Source organism: Amaranthus tricolor, chromosome 8 (assembly GCF_026212465.1).
Source record: "Amaranthus tricolor cultivar Red isolate AtriRed21 chromosome 8, ASM2621246v1, whole genome shotgun sequence".
Classification (NCBI taxonomy): Eukaryota; Viridiplantae; Streptophyta; class Magnoliopsida; order Caryophyllales; family Amaranthaceae; genus Amaranthus; species Amaranthus tricolor.
The window spans coordinates 30,750,484-30,765,433 of NC_080054.1; the positions used below are offsets into that span (position 1 = coordinate 30,750,484).

The window sequence follows — 14,950 nt, forward strand, 5'->3', positions numbered from 1 at the left end:
ATAGTTCCGATAATAATGTTATTAAGCGATAACAATGTTATTATGTGTCATTTATATTTCTTAAACATTTTTTAAGTTAAGTGGCATTTTTGTAATTTTTTTAAGTTCAAGGGTAATATGGTAATTTCATTAGAGGGGTGGCGATAAAATGAAAAAGGTGGCGACAAATAATAATACCATTTTTTTTTGAAATTATCAATGGTTCATTGGTACTGTTTTTGCACTTGTGGCCGTAAGTTTTTTCGATTATTAATGGTGTCCTCGTGTTATTGAACGTCTTGCAATCGTAATATTTTAATTTTGGCCGTCCAAATTGTTAATTTTTTTCTTTTTTTTTTATACTTTTTAATGTTTTAAATTGAAAAATAAAAGAAAAAAACTTAACGATTTTGAATAATTTTAAACGAAAAAAATTAGAAAAGATTATGATTATAAAACGCTCAATAAGATAAAAGTGCAAAACTTAGGGGTACATCGGTAAAGTGCAAAAAATTGTGAAGGATATTTTGATTATCCCTTCCCCTTTTAAACTTTGATTTCTTCAATATTAATCAACAGGTCATCTTTCACTTTTTCTAATTTTTTTAATTTATATTTATTTTATAATTAAACATTAAATATATATTTTTTTTTCTCACTTTTTTTCTTCCTTCCACTTTCTTCTTTCTTAATCCAATACTAAAATGGGTTGGTAAATTTAAATCTTCTAAGTTTAACTTTTTCAATCTCTAATAGATAATTTCTGGATCAAAATATTGAAAAAAGTTTGTTTATTAAACTAAGAATAATTACTTAAAAAAACTAAGAATGAAAAAAATACCCTAAAATTGAGATGAATTTGTGACTAAATTTCTAGAGATTTATAAGGGATTGTAATTAAGAACATCTTCTTCCTTTTTTATGGTTTTAAATCATACGTTAAATTGAAATGGGTTTTCAATTAACTAAGAAAGAAAAACTCAAAATAAACCCAAAAAATTAAAATGATTTTTTTAATCAGAAATTAAGATGGGGTTATAGAGATTTCCTGTGGGATTGAAATCAAAAACTCAAATATAATACATGATTTTAATTTATTTTTTAGAGATTTAAACACTAAATATTCAATTAAATTTACAAATGGTTAAAGAGTTGGTGAAAAGGAAGAATGGTAGAGAGGCCATAGTAGAATGAAATTATCATCATCCTACTCAGTATATTTCGCTCATAAAATAGTAAAATGGAATAAATCAAATAAAAAAACGAATGAGATGAAAAAGATGAAAATGGTGAAGATGCCATGGTTAAGGAATCACGAACTATGGCTGGACGGAAAGATTAAATGAAAAAAAACAAAGAGAAGAAGAAGGTAACATGTTTTTCAAGTTACTAAAGCTGGTAAAAGTAAATACAACTTAAAGTTGAAACCTTAAAAAGATTAGTCACAGTTAGATTTTTTAAAAGCGATAAAGATAAAATTCATACTTTTAAAATCATAATTTTCTTTTTTAAGGGCTATTTACAACTTAAATATTCATATTTTATAATGGTTAAATTAAATATATAAGGAAAACCGAAATTGTTATGAATAATTCCACATATTGTTTATCTATTGTGAATAATCTCTAATTATTTCTAAACCATTTATGTTTTAGTTTACAACAATTCTTGTCAAATTTTAACCATCTATTATAGCTACCTACTACTAAAGAGCGATAGGGGTAAACCAATGATAAAACATAAGGATGAAGAAGAAGTGAATGTAACCACTAATAGATAGACCAATTCTTGTCAAGTTAAAAAATGGCAAAGATAACGTGAGCAAAAAATAACATTAAAAAATACTCCCTCCGAACTAATTTAGATGTCCCATTTGCTTGGGCACGGTTATTAAGGATGGTGTGGGGTCCATTAAAAAAGATAAGTAGTAAAGGGTAAGTAGTGAAGGGTAAATAGAGAAGAGTAGTTGGGTAAGTAAGGTATATGAGGGTATATTCGTAATTACTTGTGTGAACTAAGGATATTTAGGTAAAAAAGATTGACAAAAATAGAAATGAGACAACTAAAAAGACTTTACCAAATAAGGAAATGAGACAACTAAATTGGTTCGGAGGAAGTATTAAAAGAAAGTTTATAGAAAAAATATAAGAACCACAAGCAATAAAAAGAATATTTTTATAAATTTGGTGGAAAATGTAAGGACCATAAAAAAGATAAAAATGTTAAAATAAAGTCAATAGAAAATATGTGAAGACTATAAATATTATTAAAATATTAAAATTAAGATATAATTTATTTTTGTCTAAAATTTGTGATATAAACATTATGCAAAAAAATTTGTATATAAAATAGAAAATTTATTTATGGAAACAAGGAAAAATCTCAAGTAAATGAGGGTGTACTACTCTTTCAAGTTCTAGTGGTAGGCTGGAATACACGGACACGTCACTGAACCTGCGTGTCGCGTGTCGGACACAAACACGCGAAAATTCGTGTTCGACACGTCAAATGAAGTGTCTAATATTTTAATATTTTTCCGGACATGCGGACACGGAAGGGACACAGCAAGGGACACGGCAAGGAGTCAAGGACACGTTTTTTTTTTTTTAAAAAAAATTATTTTTTATTTCTACATGGTGTTGCCCCACCTCCATTTCCATTTTTTGTATATGCTCTTTGATTATTTGTTAATTGTTATTTGTTAATGTTAAATTGTTAATGTGTTATTTGTTAATCTTAAATTCTTAATCTTAGTGTTTGTAATTTGAATTTTGAAAAGTTGAAAAATTGTGAGTTTTATGTTTTTAAAGTGTTTATTTACATATATCAAATGAAAGATTGTAAAATTATCTTTAATTTGATATATTTATTATGTTACCATTTTTATGTCCCCGTGTCCGCCATTTTTAAGTTGGCGTTTTTTCGTACCCGTGTCGTGTCCGTGTCGGTATTAGTGCAACCTAGGTGGTAGGTGAGATTGAGATATAAAAAATGGCAAACATAATTAAATAGAAAAAATAAATTCAATAAATCTATAAATTTTCTTTTCATATTTGAAAATCAGTCTTTGTAGTTTCAGTTCAGTTTCAAGACGCGGCCGTAGTAGGTAAACAAAGTCAGCGCAGAGCTTGTGGTTAATATGGCTATGGCACTCCAAAACACGAAAATCCTCCCCAAATCGACGTCAATGGTGTCCATGGATAATCGATTCCTATTGAAATCGATTCATTCACCACCATTTCGATTGTTTCTGCCGATTAAGCTAGGTTACATACAAAGACAGCAAATCGTGGGAGCTATCGATCCCAAAATCAGTGGTGGTGGAGGTGGCGGAGATGTTAAAAAGGCAGTTCCCAACGCTAATTACGTGGTACCGTTTGAAACGGCTTCTTCTTGTATCACCCGTCCACTTGCTGAGATTCTTCGAGATCTTAATAAGAGGATTCCTGATAACAATCTTAAACCTGAGGCTAAAGTTATTCCATGGTGTGCCATTTTTGTTTTTGATCAATTTGTGTTACTTATTTGATTATGACATGCGCTAATTTGTTTAATAAATTGATTTCTTTTATTGTTGATCAGGTACCATGCTAATCGAATGCTGAGCTTTTATGCTCCAGGTGCTGTACAATCTTAACCCTTTTTTTAAATATTTGGATTTGGATTGTTTTGTGATGCTAGGGTTGGACATTTAAAAGTAGTTGATTTCTTATGTTGTGCATATAGGAGTATGTTTCTATTTGCAATTCCTAATTTGTTAATACTTCTTTAAGGTCTTGTCTCAGTTCGAACGTTTACAAGTTTCTTTCATGTAAGTTCTTAGGTTTGATTTTGGTTCCCCTTCCGGACCTCCCCTAGGCCCTAGCTCTCCTCTTGGGTACTTAAAAACATACTTTTACTTCCTTTGTTAGTCTACAAGTAGACATGACTCTCGTTAGTAGTCCAATGGTGGGTTATGATAAAAGAAAGATATGCCACATAAGTATATTAATATATTCCAAGATATACACAAGGAAGTATAAACCAATTTTAGGATATATAGAGGTTCCATTAAAGATTTTCCAATATTAGTCTACATCAAGGTTCTTTTTTCAACCATTTCCTATTCACGGTGATCCGAAAATAAATAACAAGATCTGTCTCGGGAGGGATTTCATTGTCTATGTTGTTCGCGAATGACTTTATCTCAGCGGATGAACTATAGAATCAAATGAGTTTGATTAAGTCAAAGTAAGACGACATATATAAATTTTCGTTTAGGCATGGAGGATCATAGTGCACGTAAGGTTGGATATGAAAGAGTTCACTCTAAGTTGGCTCCTTTTTTTACACTAAACATATTATTAAGATGTAAACCAAAGGATTTTGTACGCTCAACTGAAATAGAGAGTTGCGATCAAAATACTATGCAACCGAGGTGTGTCAAGGTCAAAGGAAAAATTTATGGCCATCACTATTAGACCAACACTACTATATGAGTCAAAACGTTTGTGATTTTAAGGAGATCATCTAGAAATATGTGAGATACTTATGATAAAATGGATAAATGAACATATCTTAAAGGATAAATTCAAAATAAAAACATAAGAATAGGTTTTAGTCACCGGTATTGAAGACAAAATTAGAGAAGGTAATTGACATTGGTTCAGTGATGTGCAAAGAAGATTGAAAATTGAATCAATTAGAAAAGTTCACTAATAAGTGGAAGTTTGAAACTTGAGAAGGCTTGAAGAAAAAGAGGTAGGCCAATGAAAAGTTTGGATAACATGAGTGAAAATTGCTACGAATAAGAATAAATGGATGAGGAGAATATATGTGGTTGATCAATGCAATTGATGTTCTTAATTCTTATTTTTAGGTTAGTATTAAAGATAAGTTCAAATAAGTATTGTCATTGTTGTGATAATCTTTCACATTTATTTGTCTTGGTTTTTGTAGCCAACCCCATATTATTGGGGTTAAAACTTTGGTGGTGTTGTGGACTTGTGGTTTTTAAGTGGTTTTATAGGGAACTTTGATATATGTGGAAGAAACTATTATAATGTAACTTCATTGGATGATCTTCTATTTAAGTGTCTTTTATAGTGACGTGTTGAATTCTCGATGAGGCTAAATATATATAGTTCTTTGGTTTTTTTATTACAGTGAATCATATTAAAGGAGTTGTATGGTCATGTGAATTTATTTATGTCAAGTTGGAGATCATGAATTCTATGAAAGTCAATTGAAAACAGCTTCTTTGTTTTTAGAACGGTAAGGTCCCATACATCCCACCCTTAATTCTTGTTTAGGTGAGACCATGAGATTCTAGTTGCGAATCACCGACATTGAGATAATAGAATCTTGTCGTCTTTTGTTGGTGAAGAGGAGTTGGGAGTTCGATGCATAAAAAGTGGTAGAGGGAGCTGTTTAGTGGATTTCCTTAATCATGTGCGATGGGAGAATTTTTTTCTCCTTCTTAATTGACTTAGTTGTTACATCCAATCCTCCAATCTCGCTTAGGCAAGAGCCACTCGATGGCATTGATGGAATGCAATGCTAGATTGCTAGTTATTGTATATCCTTTATGGACCTCACCTAGAGAAGGCTATTGGCATGAATCATGATGAACAACTGTCTGAAATCCTGATCCCTCCGTTGCATCCAGCAATTGGCTTTACTTGCTGGTCAAATTTGCGTGGATCGTTGGCTTTTTCCCTTTGTATGGGTATTGAATTGGGGAATGTACATTACCACAATTTTTTATTGAAAAAACTTGTTCACTTGATGATGAATTAATTTGATAGCGAATTCTTTTTGTGTGGCTTTTGTACCTTATAATTTAGTTCTTTTCGAAGTCTGATCCTTATTCTTTTTGCCTTTCCTTTTCTTGTTCGTATTTTTTATATAGTTTTGTGATAGGGTTTTCTACAAATTATTTGGGAGCTATAGATTTACTTTTTAGGACAAGGCATGTAATCTTGGGCTTCTTTTGAATATCGATGAGTATTAAATCAACTAGGATAAGATCATCTTTATATGTAATATAGAAATAATCAAAGATCGTGTGATTGTATGCTTAATCCTTGGTGCTGAGTCCCTGAATCTTGTTTTGGCATTTAAGAAATGAAAATCTGTGAATGAATTATGAATTGTATTGTCCTGAAGTTCTTGTATCTGTCCACAACGTGCTAGTGGGGTGCTGCCATGATGATAGTCCAAGGCAGTGTCATTTCAGTGCCTTTGAAGAGGAACCTATCCACAGGATAAAGAGATTACTGTTGTGTTTCTATTATGTCTTTGCTCAGAAATGCCACGGCCATTTTTTACTTGATTTTTAATAGGTGTGAAATAACTGAGTTTGGTCCCACTATGGCTAAAAAAAGTAAATATTTTAGATTTATTGAATATATAACCTATGCCTCAATGCTGCTAGTTTGATGAAGATATAATGAAACTTTGTAAATAGCCGGTTGGAGTGCCAAACAGAAATTCCATGAGAGAAATTACCAATTTTCCACTACTTCCAACAAAGTTGACATTCATATTTGCATGTGTAGGTTGGTGTGGTGAAGTGAGGGATTGCATCTTCGCTGATGATGGAAGTGTAACAGTTGTCTACCGTGTCACTATACGAGGATCTGATGGAGAGGTGGGTTTCAATCCTTTTGCTGTTCTTTTTCATGGTTTAGGGTATTTGGGTCTCTGCTATCGTATCAAGTCATCTTAGAGCATTATTGGATGTATGTTTTGACTGCATTATTGGAGGGTAGGTGAGTAGTTGAAAAAGTTTTTGTACTAGACTAGAAATGTTTTTCTATAAAAAATTGTCCTTGATTCCTTATTTTTGAAGTTTATTCTGGATGGATGTTTTCCCTTTATCTTTTACTTTTTTTTTTTGTGCAGGGTAGATGATTAGTTGAAAGATTGTTTAACTAGAAATGTTTTCTATCAAAAATTTGTCCATGCTTCCTTATTTTTGAATTTCATTCTGGATAGAAAATGTTATTTTTCCCGTGTCTTTCTTGAAAGCTTGGTACCATTTTTCTATTGTGAAACTTAATCCTTAAAAGTCTTTTAGACTTATGATACAACTTGTTTTCTCTTGGTCACATGTCTTTTTTTACCTATCTGTGATGCACAGCCTTTGTTGCTAGTCGCCTCTGTTGATCCATGCTTGGTGTTTCTATGGGACAGTAAAAGTTATCTTTCTGTTCCATGTAGCACTCTGATCCACTTTAATAGTTTATCAGCCCTGTCTGGACTGGCTTCTAGCTAGTATAATGTTCTGTGCTTGTTGTATTAGATCACACCACTTGGGTTTTATTATACTCCCTTGTCCCGGAAAGAATCGCCACACGTATGAAGTGGGAGTTTTTAAGGGTTAGGGGGAAAAGGTGTACTTTTCTGGGAGTTTAGAGAACTGTGTGGTTTTGATAAAAAGATAAGTTTCATATGTGGATGAGAATCAAAGAAAGAGCATGATCATAGCAAAAACTAGAGTTGTAGCAAATTCTTAAAGAAACTGAAAAGGTAATTGTAGCAAATTTTTTAAGATAGATTAAAAAGGAAGTTGTAGCAAATTCAAGGGCAAGGGACCACATTCTAATGGCGAGCTTTTTTCTTGTTACTTTGTTACAGGCTTATCGTGAAGCTACCGGAACAATATTGTCTAGTGACCCTAATACCGCTGATCCAGTTGCTGCAGCAGAGGAGAAAGCTTTTGTCAAGGCGTGTGCTCGTTTTGGGCTCGGCTTGTATTTGTACCACGAGTAATCTATTTCCCTCATTTAATCTGGATTTTGATGTACATACAAATCATATCTAGATAAGGGCATGACATATCGTACGTGTTGACATTCGAAAAATGAACATCAGGTGAAAGCTTGATGCTGCCGAGTTGTAATTTCTTGCTGAGACTAAACCCGAACAATGAATTCATGATGGATGCTAAATGGTGGAGTAATGGTGTTGATGCTATAAGACGGCAACTCCCATTTCGAGCAATTCTTTAGAGCAATTTTCAGAGGTTATATTGTCCATTGATGTAGCATTTAAGTAGTTCTGTTGTATTTACTTGCACTTTTACAATAAGTTTTCTTTTGCAGGCCATATTTCGATTGTGTTGTGATCTCATTTAAGAGGCTTTTATCTATTTACGTAACGAAACAACAAATGCTCTAGGATAAGCTTAATTCTTTAAGATGATTTTTGACATTACATAAGGGTTTGTTTGGCGACCGTTTTAAGTAGTTGTTCAGTGTTTAACATGACTCAAACACTTTAGGTGCATATATGTTTTCATTTTTCAAGAACGTTACAACCTGTAGCGTTATGGAATTAATAATGTAGTTTTATTTAATTTCTTTTTCATACAACGTGTTGCATGGGCATGTTATGCAACCTTAAAATTACAGTCATTTCTTTTTATTTTTAAAAATCACTAAGTATCGTCTAAAACATTTATATTTTAAAACGATCAATAATAAAGTATTAAAGATACAACACACACATAGTAGATAGCAAACATCGTAAAGTTTACGTTCATATGAATTTTCCCTATTAACCCAAAAAAACACGATCAGTTCTGAGTTAATCGCACGAACTAATAGTTGGTGTTAAATGTTAAGTAAGGTGAGAGACAAGTTCTTTGAAAATAGCAAGTCCAAAGTGAAGCAAATGATAAGGTTCAGGTGCATCTTGGTTCATTTTCTCATATTCAAGAATAATTTTAACCAAACATGTATTTCCCTTCGGAATTACTTGTAATGTGCTTGCAAATGACTTGTAATGATTCTTCATTATATTTCCATCAATTGCTCTACGATGAATAATCTTGTTCTCTACATCATGTGCTTCTATCCTTTCAATAAGGTACTCTGCCTTCCCATCTGTTAATTGCAACAAAATCACCTTTGATTATTCTTAGTACGAGGACTTTGGACTTTGAATAATTTTAATGTACTCCTAGTCTATATGTTAAGAACCAAATTAACAAAAAGCTTAAGCTGATGGTTGAACCTTCAAAATATTTTCATAAATACATAAGTGAGACGGTTTCAAGGTCATACCATCTCTATTGGGCTGAACATGACATCTAGTGTATAAAGTGATCACTTACAATTTAAAGTGATCAATTAAAAAATTGACTAATTATATATTTATCTCATAGTGAAACAATCTCATACAAGACAAACTGGGTTTATTATACCCCTATCTTATTTTTTTTTTATTTTATATAAGAACCTTTAGATTAAAGGGTGTAGATACCATATTTACGCATGCCCTAATCCCTATGGGCTATGTCTATATAGAAGATAACACAATTGACAAGCTCAAAGTAGTGGTGACCTTAAATTATCACAAGGCAAAGCCTTTAAGCCATTAACCAACTAACATACGTAACAAGCTTAGAAAATTAGTTGAGTAAATTTAAAAATACAATCATACTATTCCTATTTTCATAACTATTTTTTCTTCACAAATTAAATTTATTGCGTAATTTTAAAAAAGAGGTAATATAAAATTGTGATCAAAAACACTTATCTAAAAATGAGATCTATTTTAAGATGGAAACAATATAACATATTTTTCAAATACTAAAATTTATCAGCAATCAGATATGGGCATGATTTTGGACCTGTAAGTCTAGACATAGATTCGATCAGAATTTGAGGGTTTGAGACCTACTTTTCTTATACCCTATAGGTCAAGCTTGAATTTGGGTTTTTTTGTGTAATAGTCTGAATTCAAATCTAGATTTATGTTTTTTTAGCCACAAAACTAACCTAAATTCAACCTATAAATCCTTTACAGTAAGATCAACAACGTAGTCTCATCTTCCTACAAACAATACAAACTTCCCACGGAAATCCACCTCCAACATGAAACAAACGCCTTTTTAATTAGTTTCACTATTACCATCATTCACTATTAAAAAAGAAATAAGATTCAATACCAATGACATAGTCCCATCTTCTGGTGCTGCCCACACTTTCCCAGTCACCTTGGTATGCTTCAACCTTGCACATGTTGGCACAAATGTTTGGAATATTGGCTTGCTTCACCATATTCATCTTGAATAGCTTCTCTGCTGAACAATTCAGCTCTATTTGCCCTTCTAACTTTCTTATTTGAGCCATAGTTTTCCTTCTCCTTTTGTTAACCAAGTAAATAATTTAGTGACTTAACAAATATGGACTATAGTAGGCCCTTGTCTATATATAGTACTAAGCTACTAATCCGTCCCTTTGAGTCTGCCTACTTTAACCGTATTATATAAGAGTTTTTTTTGGTTAAATGGGACAAATTCTAAGAGACAGAAAAAGTATATATAGATGGGTATCCACTTACCTTTATTATAACATGTATATGATGATAGTTATGTTCTCTTGTCCACTTAATTTCTCAACAATGGCTTGCTATGAACGCATATTTGACTACTTTTATTATTCCTTCTTTTTATTTTATTTTTCAAAATATAGAGAAAGATATTGTGGATGTATTTGAATGTCTACGGAATATGCTACTTTACACTTATCATAACAGAGTATTAGAATTTATATAGACGAACAATAACAGAAAAAATATGGAGTATACGTATATGGTTTAGGCTAAGGGAAGGAGAAGACTTGGAGAGGGGTCGGGCCAAATTTAAACTGTTTATAATAATAAAATGTTTGTATATTTGTGATTTATTACAACTTAGATTACACATCTAATAATCATAATAGGTTATAAGAAGTCGGTGAGAGGAAGGCTTGTACTTTCGAAATAATAGCCGAGAACAAGGATTTGATGATGCCAAACAACAAAACCAAAAGTAAAACCCACAAAAACAAAGTTGGAGACATAGAGATTGTTTGAGAACTCAAAAGAATATGACTATGTACAAAGCCATCTTCCATCCTTATCCATGACTTGAGGGCAAAAGGGTGGTCTACGATCTCCAAAATTCTAGCTCCTCTCGGCCAATTCCCATAGCCACCATAACCAGTGTGTCGAGCATAGCACAACCACATTTTCTTGTAAGGGCAGCACCAGTCGTTGCCATGGTCGTGGCCTACGAACACAACCTACCTCCACATAAACAAAGATGGCTAGTTAAGATCATACATTGCAATACTTATTTCAACATTAAAACTAATAGAACTATGCATAGTAAGATGGCTTTGGGCACATGTCCAAAGTACAAAAACTCGCAAAACTATATTTGTTGTCAAAAGTCTGTTAATTAGGTTTGAATTATTGTGAATGTCAGCATCTTAACGGAAAAACACAAGGTGCACATACTTCATAAGTCAAAGAGATATATATCATCCCAAAATGATATGACAATGGAAAAAAAGGCTCAAATAACATATAAAGTGTGCACATTATCTTTAATTTGTCGATGTGGGATAAATCATCCAACAAGTTCAACCGAAAACAACCTCTTTGTTATCACTAACAAGTAAAATTACGTACATCCGACCCCCTAAACCCCACTCAAGAGGCAGTCACTTAATGGCATTGGGATAATGAAATGTTGTTATAACGTGCAAACTTCAAAGTTTCTTGAGTAATGTACTCTGGGGTTCTCACTAATGTTTTTAGGACATGAAATTACCTGGGCCGATGGTCGATCTTCCAAAACCTTCATGATCCCCAATTCAGCTTCTTGAGTAGAAACAGAATCCTTATTTATTGAACCCACACAAGGCTTTGGAATCAAATATAACCAAGGTGCAACCCTTTTATATGCTTTATTTGGTATGTGCCAAAAGAATATTTCAGGAATTCTGCAAATTAGAAGAAAAAAGGCTCTTTTATTTCCAAACAATTCACTCCACAACTTCAAAAGCATGCTAGCCAATTAAGTTGCTCCTACATTCTAGGGGGGTTTATGGAGTCAGATGAACGCAACTTTACTTTTGTTAATGACAACAAAGAGGTTATTTCTGATCGACTCTTGGTAGCAAACATCATCTACAACTTCACGTAAAACTTCACATGAATCAGAAGTGCAAATGATTCAATGAATCATTTTAAGATAGTCTATTATAATATGAAACCAAAGAATAAATCTTTGGGCCCATCAAAATGAGGGACAAACATACTTCATTACCTATGGTGGGGATTAATTTCTTTCGAGATGTTTTTAAGCCACTCTGCTTGGGCACTCGAAATGACTTCAGGGTAGGAACCTCCTCCGGAATCAAGAAAGTAAATGAATGCCACGGGCAACTTTGAGTTCTCTGACGATGAGATTTGCAGGACATAGTTCGATACGCTTGGCCATAGATTTTTCGGTCCCTGCTGAGAGAATGATAGCGTGTCATTTTCTATCTGATTCTTCATCAACTCGACTCTTGTTGTACCCGAAAAGCTGCAAGTTCCATCGCCTGATATGTATCATATAATGTCACCATTGCTGATGGGAATAATCGACACATTCTAACCCCAATGTCATTAAGTGGTTCCCACCTAGGCGAGTTTTTGGGGTCGATGTACGCAACCCTACCCTTGTTCGTGATAACAAAGAGATACTGTGCATTATGTCCAAAACCAAAGAACTAAAAATCTTCGGCCCTAGATCGTATACTTGAGGGGTTTTTGTTTTAACAAGTGTGCAAAAAGCTCACTTTGCAAAAACAGGAATTTGAAGTCTAGTAGAAGTGAATTATGTTGCTCTTGCATCTATAATAAGATATGTACGAATTACGATCTTTACCCATGAACGAAGAGCTAGACGGTAAGCAACATCGAGCAGGAATCCCATCTTTTTCGAACCATTCCTTAGGCCACACGAAGTGAGCATCATCATGATTACCGAACACACCGGCCCAAGGTATGGCCCTGTCTTTTGTGGGTGAGGTAGCTTGATTCCAATACAGGCTTGCATTTGCTATTGCTAGATTGTTGGCTGTAATCACATCTCCAAGATATACAACAAAATCTGGCATGCAAATTACAAACAGCTTATACCCATCACAAACTTATAGGACTATTAACTTCATTAAAGTATAATCATGTATCTAACTAACGAACCGAGAGGGATTTCAACCATAACCACCTTGAGGGCAAGGTGGAACTTCATGTGGTCGTTAATGTGATGAATTGGGTCAAAGGGTATTATCGACATTTCACTATTAATTAGTCTTTGTGTTTTGTTAGTTAGAATAGTTGTTATTTTAGTAATTGTTTTTGGGCTTAGGCTATATATATTTAGGTTAAATGATGACAAAAAGTTATTTTTAAATGATCTTTGGTAGCAAACATCGTCTATAAAAAGTGCACGTAATTTAATGTGATGGTGTGATAAAGTATTTTATAAACCAAAACCCAAAAACTATAAGCATCATTCTACATATTGTTTGACTGTATAAATAGTTATATAACTAACAACAGCAGCTAAACTTAGACAAAATTGAATATACCACACTTAATGTATGAATCTCCTCTTAGATGCCAAAAAAAAAGAGAAAGCAATTGAAGTGGGCAATCTTGATATAAACAACAATCTTTTCAAGTACATGAAAAAGTTATACTCCTCTCACCATCCTAAAGATATGTTCCGACTTTTTATTCATATGAGTCTATTATATGATCAAACATAAACATATCTTTTATCTAGTATTAGAGAAAAAGCGAGTCAAAAACACCTAACACTACTATCAACATATCAAAAATCAAATAGTAAAAACAAAAAAATTAATTTACTAAAACATACTAAATTCACCAAAAATTAGCTATAACCCCAAATAATTAACAACAAAATTCTAAAACCCCACTTATATTTCATAGTACCCTCTCAAAAAGTGCAAATACAGCCATGATCACTTTGAAAGATTGAACTTTCCACAGCCAGAGGTAAAAAGAAATTAAAAATTAGAAGGGGAAAAAAAGGAGAACCTGGGTTTTCAACCTCAAGAATAGAGGACATGACTTTAAGAGAATTGACATCTTGTTTAGGACCCCAATTAGTCCAAGTATTCTCCCCAAAATGCAAGTCTGCAAAAATGGCAATTTTGAATGAAGATCCTACTTTCCTTGGCTGCAAAATTTTCAACCCAAATGTTGAGTGAGAGCTTAATAGAACCAGAATTTGAAGGAGTATGAAGAACAACTGATAGATATTTTGCCTTCTTCTTGTTTGATTATCGGAAACCATTAATATTCAAACAATAAAAGGGATGAGATTAAGAAGTTCTGTAGGAATTGGAAATTGGAATTGTGTTAGTGTTTAGGCTTCGTTCTGTTTCTGTTCAATAAAAATGTAAAGAAGGTAATTTCTACTTGCATTTGTCAACGCTTTATACGATAAAATCGTCTCATCATAAAATGAATTTATATAATTAGTCTATTTCTCAAATTAACCACTTTTAATATTTTAAATGATCAGGTTATAAGCAATCATCACTCTACGATTATAAAAATTATCACTTTAAACCTTTAAAGAATCATTTTAAAATTATAAATGGTCACTATAAAACAATAAATCTACATTAGATTAACCTAATAAAGCTATTGTGTGAGACCAAGTCAAAAGGTTAGTTAAAGTTGACAAAACTAATAGCTAGACATGTCAAAATGAGGCAGGTTTCGTGTTATCGTTTCGATCAAATTATTTTGGCTCAATTTTTTCCCAATCATTCAGATCAAAGGTTTTTGAAATATTGTTTCTTATCTGTTTTTTTTTTTTCAAATTTTTTTGCCTCTAAAAAATTTCTTGAAAAATGATCAAATAGACCTATTATATTTCTAGTCAATCTTTTAGCCTTCCAAACTTTTACTCATCACTCTGATTTGGATTTTCAAAGAAAAATCCAATCACATTAGTAATTAGCAAATTATCAATTCACATTCATAGTATCACCATGTTGCCTTTTCTCAAACCTCATTGTTGTTAACTCGTTATAGGCCATATTCAGTCACTAGTCAGCGGTCGCAAATCCTCAGCCAAAACCCAGCCATTGCGTCCATAATTAGAAGAGTTCAACGGGACAGGGCA

General features: G+C 32.7%; 3 protein-coding genes across 4 annotated transcripts; 1 reads left to right on the plus strand and 2 right to left on the minus strand.

The window, feature by feature from the left end:
* The first annotated feature begins 3,028 nt into the window (after positions 1-3,028).
* LOC130820921 (DNA repair RAD52-like protein 2, chloroplastic) lies at positions 3,029-8,331 on the plus strand. The gene is made up of 5 exons (XM_057686472.1): positions 3,029-3,465; positions 3,562-3,599; positions 6,519-6,610; positions 7,600-7,730; positions 7,837-8,331. Exons 1-5 carry the CDS (start codon positions 3,119-3,121, stop codon positions 7,838-7,840), a joined length of 612 nt encoding a protein of 203 aa, XP_057542455.1. The 5' UTR covers positions 3,029-3,118; the 3' UTR covers positions 7,841-8,331.
* LOC130820922 (MLP-like protein 28) lies at positions 8,294-10,246 on the minus strand. Its single transcript, XM_057686473.1, has 2 exons — positions 9,917-10,246; positions 8,294-8,849 (listed from the first exon to the last, which is right to left on the minus strand). The coding sequence occupies exons 1-2, from the start codon at positions 10,098-10,100 to the stop codon at positions 8,584-8,586; spliced, it is 450 nt and encodes a 149-aa protein (XP_057542456.1). The 5' UTR covers positions 10,101-10,246; the 3' UTR covers positions 8,294-8,583.
* A 132-nt stretch (positions 10,247-10,378) lies between these two features.
* Positions 10,379-14,830, minus strand: LOC130820919 (probable inactive purple acid phosphatase 16). 2 transcript variants are annotated; one of them, XM_057686469.1, is made up of 5 exons: positions 13,852-14,830; positions 12,671-12,895; positions 12,065-12,341; positions 11,567-11,738; positions 10,379-11,033 (listed from the first exon to the last, which is right to left on the minus strand). In XM_057686469.1, exons 1-5 carry the CDS (start codon positions 14,108-14,110, stop codon positions 10,683-10,685), a joined length of 1,284 nt encoding a protein of 427 aa, XP_057542452.1. In that variant the 5' UTR covers positions 14,111-14,830; the 3' UTR covers positions 10,379-10,682. The 2 variants fall into 2 exon arrangements, with proteins under 2 accessions (XP_057542452.1, XP_057542453.1); XM_057686470.1 differs by having other exon boundaries at positions 10,707-11,037.
* Between the last annotated feature and the right edge of the window lie 120 nt (positions 14,831-14,950).

What these genes read in the sequence shown, in the direction of transcription:
- LOC130820921 (XM_057686472.1), top strand. Translation starts at nt 3,119, where the DNA reads ATGGCTATGGCACTCCAAAACACGAAAATCCTCCCCAAATCGACGTCA. An exon ending in GCTGAGCTTTTATGCTCCAG is followed by an intron (nt 3,600 to 6,518) that starts GTGCTGTACAAT and finishes TTGCATGTGTAG; the next exon opens with GTTGGTGTGGTGAAGTGAGG. An exon ending in TACGAGGATCTGATGGAGAG is followed by an intron (nt 6,611 to 7,599) that starts GTGGGTTTCAAT and finishes ACTTTGTTACAG; the next exon opens with GCTTATCGTGAAGCTACCGG.
- LOC130820922 (XM_057686473.1), bottom strand. Translation starts at nt 10,100, where the DNA reads ATGGCTCAAATAAGAAAGTTAGAAGGGCAAATAGAGCTGAATTGTTCA. An exon ending in AAGATGGGACTATGTCATTG is followed by an intron (nt 8,850 to 9,916) that starts GTATTGAATCTT and finishes TGCAATTAACAG; the next exon opens with ATGGGAAGGCAGAGTACCTT.
- LOC130820919 (XM_057686469.1), bottom strand. Translation starts at nt 14,110, where the DNA reads ATGGTTTCCGATAATCAAACAAGAAGAAGGCAAAATATCTATCAGTTG. An exon ending in TCTTGAGGTTGAAAACCCAG is followed by an intron (nt 12,896 to 13,851) that starts GTTCTCCTTTTT and finishes TTTGCATGCCAG; the next exon opens with ATTTTGTTGTATATCTTGGA. An exon ending in GTCTAGCTCTTCGTTCATGG is followed by an intron (nt 12,342 to 12,670) that starts GTAAAGATCGTA and finishes GATACATATCAG; the next exon opens with GCGATGGAACTTGCAGCTTT.